Here is a 17,934-nt window from a genome sequence, read left to right as displayed (position 1 = left end):
AAAATCCTGTGTAACGTTGTTTTGTATATTTCAAGAACTTGGGCAGCTTTCCGAATGGAAGAATTTGGATTCTCTTCAAAATACTTAATATCTTCAATGTTTTCTTCTGCAGCTACAGACACAGAAGGACCTGGCAGATCATGTCTACGGTCTTGGATAGTTCCATACTGCATAAAATTATCGATAATTCTGATAAAAATAACACAAAACATTATTTTAATGCAGATTTATTGCCAAAAAATGGAGTGACGTAACGCATACATTTAAAGAAATAATAAATTCTAACCTTTTCAGCGTGTTTTCGCTCTTAACTTTATGTGTTCCGTATTTAGTACGAAACCCCCTGTAAGCATTGCTATAAACTTTTCCTCTGGAAAAGAAGCACTCGACAAGATAAATCTTTTCTTCCGTCGTCAGATTACTCATTTTGACGCGCACGGACTTGCATCTACCACAACCAGAATAAAACTGCGGACACTCAGATGAACGACCGTTAACCGTAAGACCCTTTCTGAAGTCATGGAAGGGAGAACCAATCGTTTACTTTCAGCAACTTCCCATGGGACACCCTGTATATTCTTGTAGCTTAGTTCGAGAGCTTTCCAAAACACTACCTACTTTTGTTTTTTGCCCAAGCAGTTCCCAAGATATGAAGCGTCAAAGTTGACATACCGCCGGCATTCACATTACCCGATGTACACCGCAGGGAGGTTGCTCCGTCGGATTTGTACATAGTGGCCCTAAAAAGGGCCGATTTTGTGTATGGGGGTATGGTAAGCAGTACTAGTACTAGTAACTCCAAATGGAATGCACAGTATTTACTAATAAGCAGAGCTCGGACTTCAGTGCCGCTATCCCCACTTCAGGCTCTCGAGCGGCGCGAGAGACGGTGCCTCAAACAATAAAAAAATGTTTCAATTTACGCAACGGTACCTCTCATCTGCTTAGGCCGCTCCACCGGCATAGTCGGCACTGTCTCTCGCGGCGCTCGAGCACCTGGAGTGGGGATAGCGGCACCGAAGTCCGAGCTCTGCTGATAAGAGGCAAGAGACATTACTTTAACCTTCCCGCGGTGTACGCACGCCGGCGTTAATACCATCCGTGTGACTCGTCACATACACAAACATATAGCGACAGGCGTATGTTTATGGCTGCGTTCTGTTTCACGCATATGCGAGCAGCCTATGTAATCACACACGATCCCGTCTGTACACCGAGCTACTAGTACGAATTTCTTATCGACATAGGGCGCTAAATATTACTATTCGTCTAATGCACGTTCTCTCACTGATACATCCTATTTTTGTATTTTGATTTTATAATGCCCGATTATCTTCCGGAAGAAATTGTGGATATGGCCCTTTGCTTCGGAGCAAGTGGTGGTAATTTTCGACAGGCTTTACGCATTTATGCAGAGCGACACCCAGAAAGAAGACACCCAGATGATAAAACAATTAAACGTTGTGTTCAAAGAGTAAAGGATGGCCATGTAAAACGACGTCGTCGTCGACATCAAGTTCCATCTCCCCTTGAAATTGGTGTGTTAGGAGTTGCTATATTAAATCCTAATACAAGCGTCAAACAAATTGAACGTCTTCATAATGTGCCACGGTCATCTGCATCGCGATATTTGAGATACAATAAATTCCATCCATATCGCATTACCCTGCATCAAGAGTTGAATGATAATGACCATCGTCGTAGATTGCGTTTATGCCAATGGGCCCGTCAACAAATGAATCAAGATCCCAATTTCTTTTCATACGTAATGTTTTCGGATGATAATCTAATTTTAATAACCGAGGCCAAGTAAATCGTTATAATTACCGTTATTGGTCGAATCAGAATCCCCACTGGCTTAGGCAAATACCACATCAACATCAATGGTCTTTTAACGTATGGTGTGGATTAGTGAGAATGGACATGTAGTAGGGCCACACTTCTTTGACGGCCATTTGACAGCTGACCGTTATAACAACTTTCTTCAAAATGAATTACCAGTTCTTTTGGAGAATGTTGATTTGCACACAAAACAACACCTATGGTTTCAGCAGGATGGCACACCTGCACATAGTGCTCGCGCTGTTCGTAGGACGCTGAATAACGTTTTTCGAAATGGCTGGCTTGGCATAGGTGGAACTGTAGAATTTCCACCACGTTCACCAGACTTGACCGCTTTGGATTTATTTCTATGGGACTATTTGAAAAATATTATTTACCAAGTTGAGTCTACGACAGCAGAAGATATGAAACGGCGTATTGTGGAAACATGTCGAAATATCTCAGCACTAACATTCCAGAGGGTAGAGAACAGTTTTCGAAATCGGGTAAACTTATGCATCGAAGCAAACGGCCAAGCCTTTGAACATCTATTGGCCTAATTTTACATCCACAATTTCTGCTTAACGCCCACACGCACACACACACACGGCAGGGAGGGTTTGGAGTTTCTAAATACCGCGGAAGTGACGAGCTCTGGGGTCCTAATCCCTGTCGTGACACACACACACACACACAAAATCGGCCCTTTTTAGGGCCACTATAATGTACAAATCCGACTGAGCAACCTCCCCGCGGTGTACATCGGGTAATGCGAATGCCGGCGGTGTCAACTTTGACGCTTCATATCTTGGGAACTGCTTGGGCAAAAAACAAAAGTAGGTAGTGTTTTGGAAAGCTCTCGAACTAAGTTACAAGAGTATACAATAAAAAAGGGGGGTCCTATTTAAGAAAACATCCATCACATTGACCTGGCCTTGAAAAGGTCAAGTACATATTTTCATCATGTGGCCCCCTTCAAACCATGCAACTTTTGTTCGAAACATTTTTCCGTATGTCCCATATTTTTCGAGATTTTTGCCTGCGGCATTAAAAATGGGACACCCTGTATATGCATTTTTAGCATTTTGAGGCCAACTGCACTTTTGTACTTTCGAATCATTTATTAATTGCCATTCGGTACCTTTAGCACGTACTACGTTTGTATAATGTCCATGAATTATACTTTTACCTTCATGAAAAGTTCCACTAATAATTTTATATATGTTCGCACCAATAGAGATCTTTTCCGTAGGTATACCTTTAATTTTTAAATCTGTTATTTTAATAATTTCTTTGACAGATGTACCGCCCCAGTCAAACTCCCCGCCTGGCAGTGTCCTCGAATCGGATCACGCGGGAGTATAAACGGCGATCGGCTGAGGCCTCACGCCACTCTGACACGCTTGGCTCTAGAACACCGTGACCACCGGGGCGCGAGGCCCTCGGGGCACGCGCTCCGCCTAACCGAGTAAGTAAGGGAACGATGAAAGTTGTGGTATTTCACCGGCGATGTTACCATCTCCCACTTATGCTACACCTCTCATGTCTCCTTACAGTGCCAGACTAAAGTCAAGCTCAACAGGGTCTTCTTTCCCCGCTAATTTTTCCAAGCCCGTTCCCTTGGCAGTGGTTTCGCTAGATAGTAGATAGGGACAACTAATGTGAGAACGCGTTATCCGAGGATAACGCGCTCGTGCGACATCGTTCTTCCGAGCATACGCTACAATTACATCTACTATCTCTCAAAACCGCCTCGAGACGGGCGATGGAGAAAATCCAGCAGCGCCTGCGGGCTACTCGCAGGATAGACAGTTCGGCCGCGGCATTGCAGTCCTCCCGGCTAAAAAGCTCTCCCACCTAGCGTTACACCTCCGAAAACTTCGGTCCGTCATTGCGCCGTCCTGCACCTGCCGCGCCCACGGGGACCACGGGGAGGCCTGTCCACTACGTCTCGCCCGGACGTACGTCCTGACCCTGTTGTAGGAAATAGGAGTGGAGAAGGGTAGGGAAATGGCCGTGAGGCCAATGGACAAAGGTAAGGACCCTACCTATCGTGTATTTAAATTTTGAGGAGGGGCGCGACCGCATGGCATTCCGAAACCAGTAACCTAAATCACCCAAAAATGTGGTGTGCTCGCGAAGGTTGCGAGGCCACATCCTCATGCCTGAAGGCTCCGACATCCTCCAGGTGGATGATCCCAGAAGCTAACCTACCTAATATTCAATTGAAGCCCTTTAGCCAAAGAGTCTCCCAGCAAAAGTCGGCGAAAACAGAGAAGGCCTCCGGGGTCGACACGACGAAATGTGCCGCCTCCGGCCATCTCCAGTCTCCGACTGGCACAAATTCTCGAAGAGCCTCCCTTTGCGGCTCGAATAACGAACAATCCAAGATGTGATGAGCGACGGTATCTTCTGCGGTACGGCACGCACAAAGCCCGTCAGCAGCGAGCCCGAGAGACGCAAGGCGTCTCCTAAAATCGCCGTGTCCCGTGAGCATCTGCGTTCCCCAGTGGTCGGGTCGTACCCACCGCGCCTCTAACCTATTCCGGACGTCCTTGAAGAAGGCGAAGGTATTGCGGCATTTCCCAGAAGAAGACCATCTGGTTTGCCACATGGTTATTACCTCACCCTTTACGCACTTAATTGCGTCTTCCCTATCTGCAGGGATCTCTACGTCCCCAATCTTAGTGTCTTTATCTTTCCTAATGTCATATTCTGCCCTGCGCACCTGAAGAAGGAGGTCTATTGGAATAACACCCGCAACCACACAGAGCGACTCCCACGACGCCGTGCGGTAAGCACCAGTCATCGAGATGAGTGCCTGGCGCTGCAGGGCCCTAAGAACGCGAAGATCGCCCTCCGTACAGAGGTCGGCCCACCCCGCGGCAGCATAGGCTACTTTTGGGACGAACGCGCCTCCGTAGATGATGGAGAGCGCCCTAAAGCGAAGTCCCCATTGGCCTCTCGCTACCTTACCTAACTTTTGAAACAGTGACCCGGCCATGTCGCTGAGGTTTCGGCAGTGAGTACTAACTCTCATGCCTCTATCAAAGTGGACACCAAGGTATCTAACGGCTTCCCTAAAAGCTATATTTGCGCGTCCTAGCTTAATGGTCGGCGGTTTACTCGCAAAGTCTACAACGCGTTTCCTAGTTTTTCCTTTCCTTTCCTTTCTTGTCGGGTCGCGCTCCTCCCCGTCTGCCTATTGGGGCCCTCTGTGCTTCGGTGCTCCTGAGGAGGATAGCCTCAGTCTTGCGTTCCGAAAGCTCGAGTTTGGCCGACTTACACCATCTAACGATCAGGTTAACCGCTTGTTGGCCCTGAACTTCCAATTCTCGACGTGAGTCAGCTTGAATCAGGACGAGAAGATCGTCCGCATAAGCGACAAAAGTATTCCCTAACAACTGTTCGAACAGTCGGAGAAGACCGTCGAACATGAGGTTCCAACAGGTCGGACCGAGAACGAGCCCTGTGGGCACCCCCTCGTGGCCCACTTGGATACCTTGAGCGAACCGCAGGATATGGTTACCCTCCTACCGTCAAAGTAACTCTGAATTACCTTGAAAACGTTCCTAGGGCAATCTCTCTGCTTAAGACTATGTAGAACTAGGGGCCACCAGACGTTATCAAAAGTCCCGGATATATCGAAAAACAACGCGGCCGCATACCTCCTCTCGGAGGCAGCCACCATACGTCTTAGCTCCACGACAGCGTCTTCCGCCGACCTTCCCGGCATGAAGCCGAACTGCCTGTCGGAGACCCTACCCGGCGCCAGTGACGTATCCATGAGGCGCATATTGAGAAGCTTCTCGAAAAGTTTACTTACTACGGAGAGGAGACAAATGGGTCGATACGATTTAGGGTCCCTCTCGTCCTTATCCTCCCCTTTCAGAAGAATCCTAAGAGAACCCTCCTTCCAGATGGAGGGAAAGACTCCCCACTGAAGGCACCCGTTAAACAAGCGAACTACCTGACCAGGAATAATCTTACACACAGCTTTCAGCACAACAACCTCTATGAGATCGAGTCCTGGTGCCTTATTATTATGAAAAGTCCTACCCGCCCGGGCCACCTCCGTCGGAGTAAAAGGCGAGGCATCGGCCGTATCTGGTGCCACTCGTGCACCTTCCCTAATTGCACGCTGCTCCGGCGTGTCCCTATCTTCCCGGTCGTCCGGAACGTGGACATTCAAAAGACATTTGGCAGTTTCCTCCAAAGGCATGGTGGAGTTTTTGCCTTGCCTAAGAGTACTCAAAATCTTCCCTACCTTTAGCTTACCGGTCTGTTGCTGGTATATGAAGCCCCAAGGCTCCTTGTTACCAGTTTGAGTGACGAAATTGCGCCAGCTCGCAACTTTTGCCTTCTGTACCTCTCGGGAGTAGTGTCGCAAAGATGAGCGATATTCCCGTTTAATAACGAGGTAAGTCAGATCGTCAGGTTCCCAATGCAGATAAAGGTTCCTCTTCAGCCGGTAGAGTCGTTTCTTAAGAATAGTTAATTCCGGCGTCCACGACGGGTTGGACTTTCTAAAAATCTTCTTCCTTGGCATAGCAGCCTCGCAAGACTCCGTAAGAACTCCCGCTAGAGTTACCGCCATTTCTTTGACTTCACTTGCGGAGGCAGGATCAAGGACCTCGAGTCGCAATCTCGAGAGATCGGACAGGCTCTGGGTGAACACTTCCCAATCGGCCCGACGCACGTTGAACCGTGTGGGTCCTGCACACCCATCACCACCTGTTGCTACTCTTGGCACCCTCAACCTAATGTCCACAGCACTGTGATCGCTGGTCGTCCAGTCGCGACGCACGTTCCAATCCCCGATGAACTGGGTCATGGCGGGCGACACCAGAGTTACGATGATGTATGACGAACCCCTTGTCGCCCAATATGTGGGCGGCTGGCCAGCGCGATTCACAACGCTCATACCATACGCCCGGATGAGGTCCTCGAACTTGGCCCCTCTCTTGTCTGCCCTCTGGGGACCCCAAAGGGACGACCGGGCGTTAGCATCTACCGCCACTAAAATTCTCTTCCCCCTCAGCGAATGAAACACCGTCTCGAGGTGCCTGAGGTGCGTCTCAATCTCGTCGCTGTACTGGAAGTAACATGATACAACATAGAGAGAGAAGCCGGGAGCCAGCACTTCCGCATAGGCACAATGGGTCGTGCTAAGCTGGGAGACGAAAATCATATCCAGATGGGGATTACAGATCGCAATCGCCGCCCACGGATAGTGCGAGCGTACAGCGGCAATCCGCATCCCTGTCCCTAAACCACAGAAGGTGTGGCTGTGACTCTGCTTCCTGACGTATGGTTCCTGCAAGAGCAGGATGTCAAGTCGCTTTTCTGCCACAAGCTGACGTACCTCACCCGTGACTACAGCCGAACGACGCATGTTCAGCTGTAGTACCCTAACTCCCGTGGTATTAAACGAAAATCGTGACGCTCGAGAGGATGACAATCCCAAGACGTCACTTTAGGCTAGCAGGCTGGTTGGGTCGGAAGTTTTATCCGACGGACTAGGGGCCCTCGCCGGCTTGCAGGGAGCATCGTAATCCATGAACATGTGGTATTGCTCGATGGAGTTACGTAACGCTATCATCGATATTGTGATTAGCGTTTTACGGTCTGTTATATTCAACTTTGATAGGTTCTGGACCGTCTCCTTGGGCATAGCTCCCCGCGTTCCTACCACAATTGGTAGGACTTCTGCTGACATTGCTCCTAATTCGTGCCGCAGGTGAGGTAGCAGTCGGCTATATTTTTGTACTTTGTCTTTGTGTCCCTGAGCAAGGTAATCGTTATCTTCGTGGCGGACGGTGATGTCGACCACGTGGATCCCTTTCTGGCTCTGTATCACCAGATCGGGTTCGAGATTCCCGCCCGAGGCCATCTTAAACATGGGTTCCCTCGTTACCGCTACCTCTTTGTCCCTTTTCGTGATCGTCTCTATGATGAGATCCTTGATCTCATCGTGGCGGCGGATCGTATGCTGCTTCATATACGTGCACTGCCCCAGAATGTGCGCTAGTGTCTCCGGTTGCGCCTTACATTTTCTACATTTAACGTCCGCCGCCAGGCCGGCTCTATGGAGTGTTGTTCGATTTGCGGTAGTATTGGTGCGCATTTTCAGAGCCGTTATGAATCTGCATGGCTTTAGGAGCTGTGGATTGTACAGCCATGCATTTCCAAACTTATCGCCAGTGTGGGACTTCACTGACTTTCCTTGCGACACCAGAGCCGACCATGATGCGAGCTCTTTCTCTTTGGCCCTCGCCTTGTGTTGTTGGATGTCCTGCTCGGTCACTGGCCAGTTGATTCAGGCAGACTTCGCCAGACTCTTGAAACGGTTCACCATGCCCGCGTCGTCTGCCAGAGCTCGCATCGTTGGATCTGTCGATCCGATAAATTTCAAGCCTGTCCTCAAGCTGGAGCACACTACCAAAGCTTCCAGCTTGGGGAACCCTAGTCCTCCGTCTCTCTTACCGCAGTATATGAATCCGTCGGCCGTCGACTGCGATAAGTGGTAAATATCTCTAATCACTACCCGTAGCTCCTGGTCAAGCTGCCTAAGTAAAGTGACTGGCGGTAGCGTCAGCACTAACTGATACAGGTAGTGCGGGACTAGGTAAGTGGAGATCAGATTTACCTTTTGGTGTGATTTCAGCGCCAGCTTCTTGACTCGCTGTAGCGCTGTGCAGAGATCAGGTTTGAGGCTCCTTATATCTATTCCTGCTCAAGGAGATATTTTCACACCTAGGTATTTGATCGTAGTATCCGCATCCGCGTACGGAATACTCTCTCCACTGTTTAGAGTCAGACCGGAATCTGCCAGGTACCAGGAGTCTTTGGTGCCCACTATGCGGAAAGTAGCGCATTTGGCCGCTGAAATGCTCATACCTAGCCCCTTTAGGTACGTTTCCGCAACTCCTAGCAGATTTTTAGCATGTGGTGCTGTGCGTGCCGTCAAGATAATGTCGTCGGCAAACGCTAGGACTGAGATGTTGTGCTCACGTCCGATGCTATACCCCGGCTGACTCTCCAGCGCTATCAACATTGGCTCTATCACCAAGTTGAATATTAATGGCGATAAGGGGTCTCCCTGCTGAACCCCGCTCTGGATTTTTATCGCTACCTCCTCCTCGCCGTTCTTTATAACTGTGTACACATCCCGGTAAGAGTCTACCACGAGCCGCACTACAAACTCGGGTAGCCCTTTTGTACGCAGTGCCTCTCCAATAATCTCATGCGGTACCGTGTCGAACGCTTTGGAGACGTCCAATTGCACTGCGACCAGGCCTCCTGTTTCTTTCGAGTGCCGCAGCAACTCGCTCAAGATGTGCACGTTATTAAAGCAACCGGCTTCGGAGGTGAATCCTTTTTGGCGTGGATTCATTGTGACGTTTCGCCGTAGCTTCTGGTCTACAATCCCCCAGTACAATCGTGCCAGAAGGAAACCTATCATGATCGGCCTATAATTTTTTTACTAACGTGTGATCTTGGCCGTCTTTCGGCAGAAGTGTCGTTCTGTTTATCCTCCAGGCTGATGGCTGATACCCACGGACCTCTATGATGTTGTACCACAGCCGGAGGATTTCTCTTACAGCCCTGCCGCTTATGTCCCGTTTGACTAAGCCATCCGGGCCTGCCGCTATATTTGTTCTTGTGCGAGATATTCGCTTGTCTAACTCGCCACTTATGATCGGAGTTAGGACTTCCTGCAAGCCCAACTCCGGATCTCTTGCCTCGAATTTCGGGAGGTTAGTGTGGGCTTTGGTTTCCCACAGTGAGCTGTATAGGTCTTTGATATCGACTGTCTCCAACTTTGTTCTCTTCTGCTCTGTAAAGTCGATACCTTCCCTTGCATGCTTAGCCAGGAGGCCTGGATTTTCCCTATACAGCTCTTGAGTCCTGGCGTATTTATATTGTTGTATCCGGCCGTTCCGTCTTCTTTTCTTCTTGCCAGCTATCGTTTTCCTCTTGGCCGCTACGCTGCTCTCCGCGAAGTATTGTGCCACATGGTCGTCTACTTTCTGCATCTCTTCTTCGCTAGGCAGCTGCCCCTGCTGTTCGATTATATTGGCCAAGACTCCTCTAAGCAGCTGGACGCAAGCTGCTGCTTCGGCCGAGGTAGTGGCAGGGGCCATGTCTCGTAACACTGTTCTCGCTACCTCTTCTCTCCATGCGGCCTCTTGGAGAGTTGCCGAAGCTTCTTCGTGCGTTTGTGCTTCACGCTCGGCACGAGTTTCGTCGGCCGTTTGATGCGGCGGATCTCCGGGAGTGACAGGCAGCTCGTCAATCTCCTCGGGCACATCATTTCCTTTCTCTTCATCCGCTTCCGCTTCGTCTTCCTCGCTTTGATCGTCTTCGCTTTGATCCGGGGTCTTGTATGGAGCTAGAGCTTCTTCCATTTTCCTCTTGTAGGCTGCCGTGCCTCGTTTATCCCGGATCTGCTTGGCTGTTTTACCAGGCAGGTGTTCCACCATCTTTATCGCTATAAACCTTTCATTCCTTAATGCGATTTCCAATTCCAGCATTCTTCTTTCTTTTTGCTCTGAGAAAATCCTGCCTTGCCTGGCTTTCGGTTTTACTCCTGCCAACCCGCTTGCCCTCGATTCGTTTCGGGTGGCAGGATGCGCGTGCCGCTCGTGCTGTGAGAGACCCGACTTCGTTTTGTATGCCTTGCCATATTACCGGCATTTATGGTCTCCATCACTGCCTGCACGTTTGGGGCCTGGGCACTTCGGAATGTGGCAAAGCGCCGGGTGCTCTCTGTTGAATCGCTTTTCACACGTAGCGCACTTAAATGTAACTTCTGCGTCTGGATGACGCTCAGCCACCTGCCGTATCTCATCCTTTAGGCTGAGCGCCATAAAGTTACCCTTATTATTCCGGAGACACTTCTGACAACTTCTTACGAACGGCACTATAATTTCAAAATCATTGTCCTCTTGCTCTGCTTGGTCGTCATCAGAGGCTCCCTGTCTGCTCGTCGAGGGAACGGAGCCGGCTTCCCCGCCGTCCGAGGCCTGACTTCTAGTATTCACAGCGACAAAATTAGGGGTGCTAACCCTGTCCGCGATGTTCCCCGTGCGTAATGCTACCGCTCGCTTCTCCCTCCGAGCAGACTCAGAGCCCGGATTACTCCGATGATTTTCGCTGCACACCATTTCGCCGCTACTTGCGTAGCGTTTCCAGCGGGACCTGAGTAGGAGGTAGGTGTACGACTTGGTCGGGAGAGGCTCTAAGAGGCGCCTCACCGACCCGTAACTATGACTCGTATGCATTGACAGTGCGTGTTCCTTTGGCGGCATCTCAAAGGCGGCGGCTTCCTTTGTAAAGGCGGTTTTCTTTGAAGTCGCCGGCGACGTGTTGCTTTGACAAAAAAAGAGGCGGCCTCTTTTGATGCGGCGGCGGCCTCCTTGGATGTGGTGGTGGTTATCTTTGAAGTCGCCGCTGGTGTGTTGCTTTCAATATTGCAACCGAACCATACGAAAAGAAAAATGCCGAGAACCAACCGCCACCCAACGGGGTAACGGCCGGATCCCGGCTAGCCATCCACGCCCGTACTGTGTGACCTATTCCACAGCAGAGCGCTTCAAGCTCTTAGGTCGATTCCTACGCACCACACTCCTTCGAGGCAGCGTCCTGATATACGGAGCGGTGTACAGGCCGCCCCAGAACGCGCAGTTCTGCTAGGGCACACAACTCACCATCGACAGACAGCATTTTAACTCCTCTTCGAGTGCCTGGCACGTATGCCTATGGAATCGGCTCGACAGGGCTCGTGAGACTGTACAAGTCGTGGACCGGCCAGCCCAACGACGAGCGTGTGTCCCACTTACCCTGGGTCGTGTGATTCGGCATTTGCGATGGTCCGTGGATCGTTTAATTGTCCCGTTGTTAGTGGGATAGGCAATTAGCCACTTTGCCTTGGTTGCGTCAGTTCTGCTTCTATTGCCGCTTGTTCTAAGAGAATCATAATTACTCCCGCCGTTTACCCGCGCTTGCTTGAATTTCTTCACGTTGACATTCAGAGCACTGGGCAGAAATCACATTGCGTTAACACCCGCGAGGGCCATCGCAATGCTTTGTTTTAATTAGACAGTCGGATTCCCCTAGTCCGTGCCAGTTCTGAGCTGAGTGTTGAATGGCGGCCGAAGAGGACGACCACGACGGCTCGCGCCGCCACGGAAGCCTCACAGCAAGGAAGATCCGCGGGAGGCCAAGGCACGGGACCGAGCTCGGATCCCGGCAACGGCGCGAGAACGCCGACCGTTCACCTCGCCCAGGCCCGGCACGTCAGCCAGACCCGCTTCCCGATCAAGCTCGACACGCTCCGCTCCTCAGAGCCAATCCTTATTCCGAAGTTACGGATCCAATTTGCCGTTTTCCCTTACCTACATTAATCTATCGACTAGAGGCTCTTTACCTTGGAGACCTCCTGCGGATATGGGTACGAACCGGCGCGACGCCTCCACGTGGCCCTCTCCTGGATTTTCAAGGTCCGAGGGGAAGATCTGGACACCGCTGCAACTGCGGTGTTCTTCGCGTTCCAAACCCTATCTCCCTGCTAGAGGTTTCCAGGGAATCGAACGCTTATACAGAAAAGAAAACTCTTCCCGGATCTCCCGACGGCGTCTTCAGGTCATTTTGGGTTACCCCGACGAACACTCTTACGAGGGCCCGAATTGTATGCGATTCTGCTGCCGGGTTCCGGAATAGGAACCGGACTCCCTTTCGCCCGACGGGCGTGTGCCTTGTTCCGCGCACAACACCGTCAGCTGCGCGGCTCGCGCTCGCACATGTCCGCGAGTCGTCGTCTCTCTGACTGACTGAACCGCCGAGAGTTCACGCACCCGCTCGCGCTCGCGCGCGCAGCCACCGCAAGTGTCGCCGCGCACTGCCGCCGGCCCGCTGCTGCTGCTACCGCTGCTGCTCTCCGGAGAGAGAGAGAGAGAGAGAGACACAGAGAGGGCGGGGAGTGAACAGCACTCGGGTATATCACGCCGTCATCGACATGCGATTTCTCATAGGGCTTAGGATCGACTGATTCGTGTGCAACGGCTGTTCACAAGAAACCCTTCTCCACGTCAATCCTCCAGGGCCTCGCTGGAGTATTTGCTACTACCACCAAGATCAGCACCGACGGAGGCTCCAGGCAGGCTCACGCCCAGACCCTTCTGCGCACACCGCCGCGACCCTCCTACTCGTCAGGGCCTCGTGACGACCGCGGCCCCCCCACTTGCCGCTGACGGCAGAGTATAGGCTCTACACTTCAGCGCCATCCATTTTCAGGGCTAGTTGCTTCGGCAGGTGAGTTGTTACACACTCCTTAGCGGATTCCGACTTCCATGGCCATCGTCCTGCTGTCTTAAGCAACCAACGCCTTTCATGGTGTCCCATGAGCGTCGAGTTGGGCGCCTTAACTTTGCGTTTGGTTCATCCCACAGCGCCAGTTCTGCTTACCAAAAATGGCCCACTTGGCACTCTGATCCGAGATGCTCGTGGCTTCATAATTCAAGAAAGCCAGAGATCTCACCCATTTAAAGTTTGAGAATAGGTTGAGGTCGTTTCGGCCCCAAGGCCTCTAATCATTCGCTTTACTAGATGAGACTCGCGCGCGTTCCGTTGCGGAACGGCCGAGTGCCAGCTATTCTGAGGGAAACTTTGGAGGGAACCAGCTACTAGATAGTGCGATTAGTCTTTCGCCCCTATACCCAGTTCCGACGATCGATTTGCACGTCAGAATCGCTACGGACCTCCATCAGGGTTTCCCCTGACTTCGTCCTGACCAGGCATAATTCCACCATCTTTCAGGTCCCAATGTGTACGCTCTAGGTGCGCCTCTCCTCGCGATGAGGGCGAGACACTCCGGGAGTGCGGAGCCGCATCGCGACGCGGCCTATCCTCCCTCGGTCGGCGGCCAGGGCCGATCTTCACTTTCATTGCGCCTTTAGGTATCGCTAGTCCCAATGACTCGCGTACATGTTAGATTCCTTGGTCCGTGTTTCAAGACGGGTCCTAAGAGTATCCAAAGCAGTAGCGTCGCCGACCGGTAGACTCGCGGCGCGGGGCCGCGAGGGCAAGGCCTGTCGAAGGTTACACCGTACAGCTAACAGCGGACCAGGACCGGGGACGGCGCTGGGTCCGTACCTCCGGGTGCAATGGCGCTCGCTTGCGACGGGCTCGACGCGCGCGTGGCGCGGCCTGGTACCGTTTCGTATACTGCCGGGCAACCGGTCGGGCGACCGGGGGTTTGCCGCGTGCCGTTTTACCGGCGACGCGTCAGTCTTACCACCCGGGCCGTAGACCGACACCCAGCGGGTCGCGACATCCTACTAGGTGAGAAGTGCACGACGACGGACGCCGGACATTGGCGCACGGTAGCGTGCCCGCGCTAGGGCCGAGGTTATCGGAACCGCGGGACATCGCCCACCGACGCGAAGCCAGCGCCGCTGACGATGAATCTCCCCGTTCGATCTTTTGGGTTTCTTAGGTTTATCCCTGAACGGTTTCACGTACTCTTGAACTCTCTCTTCAAAGTTCTTTTCAACTTTCCCTCACGGTACTTGTTCGCTATCGGTCTCGTGGTCGTATTTAGCCTTAGATGGAGTTTACCACCCACTTAGAGCTGCACTCTCAAGCAACCCGACGCTAAAGAGAGATCCTCCCGCGACGCGCCTCGGTCGCTACGGGCCTGGCACCCACTGCGGGTAAGTGGCCCCATTCAAGATGGACTTGGACGCAAAGCGACGCCACGGGATAAGCGGACCCTCCCGAACACCACATTTCCCTGCAGCGGAACCGCGGGATTCGGTGCTGGGCTCTTTCCTGTTCGCTCGCCGCTACTAAGGAAATCCTGGTTAGTTTCCTTTCCTCCGCTTAGTAATATGTTTAAATTCAGCGGGTAATCTCGCCTGCTCTGAGGTCGTCAGAGTTAATTTGAATTCGATGTGTGCGGGCGCGGGCACGCGCGCGTTCAGCGACGCGGCACACGCGCACAGGCACTCGATATACGAGTGCAACACCGTGTGGCACGGAACGCACTACGAGGAACGAATTCCAACACGATTTCGAGTATTCGACTTTGGCGTGTCGGCGGCGCTTCTGTGGGCGAGAGTGGGAGACGATCCCAAACCGCCGCGCGCCGCGCGCGCGAGCAACGCGACCGTCTTCGACGTGCCGGATTCTCTGTTCGATCGAGATCGAGAAGTACCTCTCCTTCGCGCTACACGGACGGGTCAGCGTCGTCGGCGCCCTTCGGAGAGTGTGTACCTTTGTGGACTCCGGACACGCGGTCGGCTCGCGCGCGTGCGCTCGTTCGTGAACGACAAGCGACGCGCGACTTCCGTTCCTCCGTGTCTCGCGTGCGTCTGTCTAAGACGCACACGTCGTAACCGTGCGTGTGGTGGTGGCGGCGGGTTGGCGCGGATTCTCCTCGTTGCCGTCGCGGGCACGCGACACTGCGCAACGTCTTTCACCTCGTCCAACGCACACCTTTCCCTCCTCCTCCAACACATTTCTTTCCTCGTATTACTCATTTGAGACGACGCCGAAGGTAGACCGCGCGCGCGCTGGCGCCTCTGGTCCGTAGCCTCTCGGCGAAACGTCCAACGATCGCTCGTATGCCGGTCGCGCCGGGGCGCGACCGCTGGCGCAAGCAGTCTTCGTTTTGCTGAAACGACCCTCAGCCAGGCGTGGTCCGGGAATTGTATCCGTGGACCGCAATGTGCGTTCGAAATGTCGATGTTCATGTGTCTTGCAGTTCACAAGTTGACGCGCAATTAGCTGCGTTCTTCATCGACCCACGAGCCAAGTGATCCACCGTTCAGGGTAGTAGTTTGTACACACGTTTGTTGCGTGTCTATTTTACAGATCGTCCCTGAGTGATGAGGTTCGAAGGCCCTTTGATCAGCCTGGCCGCGCGTCCGAGCGACGCGCGGGCTGCCGCCCCCGTGGCTACGGGGACCGCGGCACGTAAAAGTTTGCCGCGCGCGACCGACGCGCGTACGGGAGATCCGCACGGTCGGTGCATGGGTTGGAGTGCGCCCGTCGCCGCGCGTCCGAGACCCGTCCCGAGATCCGTCGTGCAGCAACGGCATTCACCGCGCGCGCACGACCCTCTCGCACGGCTGTCTCTCTTTGCTCGTTGGCTAAGAGCGCGATCGCTAAGAGCGTCTCTCCTCTCCAGGGTCTCTGTCTCACGAGACCGAATACGCCGTGGTGGAGAACCGGGGCGGAAGTTTCTTTCAAAACCCATCGGGTGTGTGAGAGCCCTCACGCGGGCGGCGTGTATCGCATTCGAGTGTTCAAGTAGGCTTCGCTTCGTTCGACACGCTGCGAGCACGCGGACCCCCTTTCGCTTTCGAGTGTTCAAATTGTACGCCGTAAGTGTACGTATACACGGGCGTGGGGGGTTGCGTGCGTACGGGCGTGAGCATCGCCGTGTCGTCGCCTCGTTTCAGGTTACCACCGGTTCGCACCGACGCCCCGGCCTGGCGGCCGTGCGGCAGTCGGCGTCCCGCTTCTTAGCGATGCTCCTCCTCTCCTCCCTTAGGCAGGGAGAGGTTCCCGGTGCTCTCTCCTCTCTGCGTGTCGACGGTCCCCCGTGCGGCGCGCGCCAAGAGCAGAACGCGTGTGAGAGAGACCAGGAGGGACGCGTCGGAGGCTCGGAGATACGCGGTCCCTCGTCGCGAGCGTACCCCGCCACGTGTAACGCGGTCCGAGGACACCGCCGCCCGCAGCGACTGATACCGTCAATTCAGCGTCGCCACGGGTCTTGTCCATCCGTCAATTCGCTTGGTTTGCGTTTGTCTCTGTTAGTGCGCGCACGCGTGGTGCACGCACGGAGACGACGCGCGTCACGGCGCGTGCCTCCTCTCTCTTTTCTCTCAGTCGCCGACTGCTGCGGACTCGCGTCGCACAGAGCAGGACCTCCTCTTTAACGTTAATGATCCTTCCGCAGGTTCACCTACGGAAACCTTGTTATGACTTTTACTTCCTCTAAATGATCAAGTTTGGTCATCTTCCCGGCAACATCGGCAATGCCGAGACATTGCCGCGCACCAGTCCGAAGACCTCACTAAATCATTCAATCGGTAGTAGCGACGGGCGGTGTGTACAAAGGGCAGGGACGTAATCAACGCGAGCTTATGACTCGCGCTTACTGGGAATTCCTCATTCATGGGGAACAATTGCAAGCCCCAATCCCTAGCACGAAGGAGTTCAGCGGGTTACCGGGCCTTTTGGCCAGGGAACACACGCTGATTCCTTCAGTGTAGCGCGCGTGCGGCCCAGAACATCTAAGGGCATCACAGACCTGTTATTGCTCAATCTCGTGCGGCTAAAGCCGCCTGTCCCTCTAAGAAGATTTGTTTGTACGTTGGTAGTAAAACCCCCAGCCGAGGCCAGGGTCCTTCGCGATACCATAAGGTACGCCCATTTAGTAGGCTAGAGTCTCGTTCGTTATCGGAATTAAACAGACAAATCGCTCCACCAACTAAGAACGACCATGCACACCACCCACCGAATCAAGAAAGAGCTATCAATCTATCAATCCTTCCGGTGTCTGGGCCTGGTGAGGTTTCCCGTGTTGAGTCAAATTAAGCCGCCGCTCCACTCCTGGTGGTGCCCTTCCGTCAATTCCTTTAAGTTTCAGCTTGCAACCATACTTCCCCCGGAACCCAAAAGCTTTGGTTTCCCGGAAGCTGCCCGCCGAGTCATTGGAGGAACTTCGGCGGGATCGCTAACTGGCATTGTTTATGGTTAGAACTAGGCGGTATCTGATCGCCTTCGAACCTCTAACTTTCGTTCTTGATTAATGAAAACATTTTTGGCAAATGCTTTCGCTTCTGTCCGTCTTGCGACGATCCAAGAATTTCACCTCTAACGTCGCAATACGAATGCCCCATCTGTCCTATTAATCATTACCTCGGGGTTCCGAAAACCAACAAAATAGAACCGAGGTCCTATTCCATTATTCCATGACACAGTATTCAGGCGAAGGTAGCCTGCTTTAAGCACTCTAATTTGTTCAAAGTAAACGTAACCGGCGGGCGGCCCAAAACTGATTTCCGTCGCGGTGCTCTTACTGAGTGTTCTGAGTCGGGC

General features: G+C 52.8%; 1 protein-coding gene, 1 long non-coding RNA gene and 1 other non-coding gene across 3 annotated transcripts in view; 1 reads left to right on the top strand and 2 right to left on the bottom strand.

Annotated features, from left to right (window-relative positions):
* Positions 1–11,837: 11,837 nt before the first annotated feature.
* Positions 11,838–13,076, top strand: LOC113563422. Its single transcript, XM_026975068.1, has 2 exons — positions 11,838–12,514; positions 12,858–13,076. The coding sequence occupies exons 1-2, from the start codon at positions 11,972–11,974 to the stop codon at positions 13,074–13,076; spliced, it is 762 nt and encodes a 253-aa protein (XP_026830869.1). The 5' UTR covers positions 11,838–11,971.
* Positions 13,077–15,505: 2,429 nt separating this feature from the next.
* Positions 15,506–15,660, bottom strand: LOC113563457. The gene has a single exon (XR_003407462.1). It is a non-coding gene; the product is annotated as a 5.8S ribosomal RNA (ribosomal RNA).
* Positions 15,661–16,816: 1,156 nt separating this feature from the next.
* LOC113563379 overlaps positions 16,817–17,934 on the bottom strand; it is a 12,397-nt gene continuing 11,279 nt past the window's right edge. Inside the window, exon 3 of the long non-coding RNA XR_003407435.1 lies at positions 16,817–17,034. This is a non-coding gene — a long non-coding RNA (uncharacterized LOC113563379). The remainder of the gene's footprint in view (positions 17,035–17,934) is intronic.

The sequence above is a fragment of the Ooceraea biroi genome, chromosome 14 (genome assembly GCF_003672135.1).
Source record: "Ooceraea biroi isolate clonal line C1 chromosome 14, Obir_v5.4, whole genome shotgun sequence".
NCBI classification, from domain to species: domain Eukaryota; kingdom Metazoa; phylum Arthropoda; class Insecta; order Hymenoptera; family Formicidae; genus Ooceraea; species Ooceraea biroi.
The sequence above is the reverse complement of the archived record's forward strand: the minus strand, read 5'-3'. Positions and strand labels throughout refer to the sequence as shown.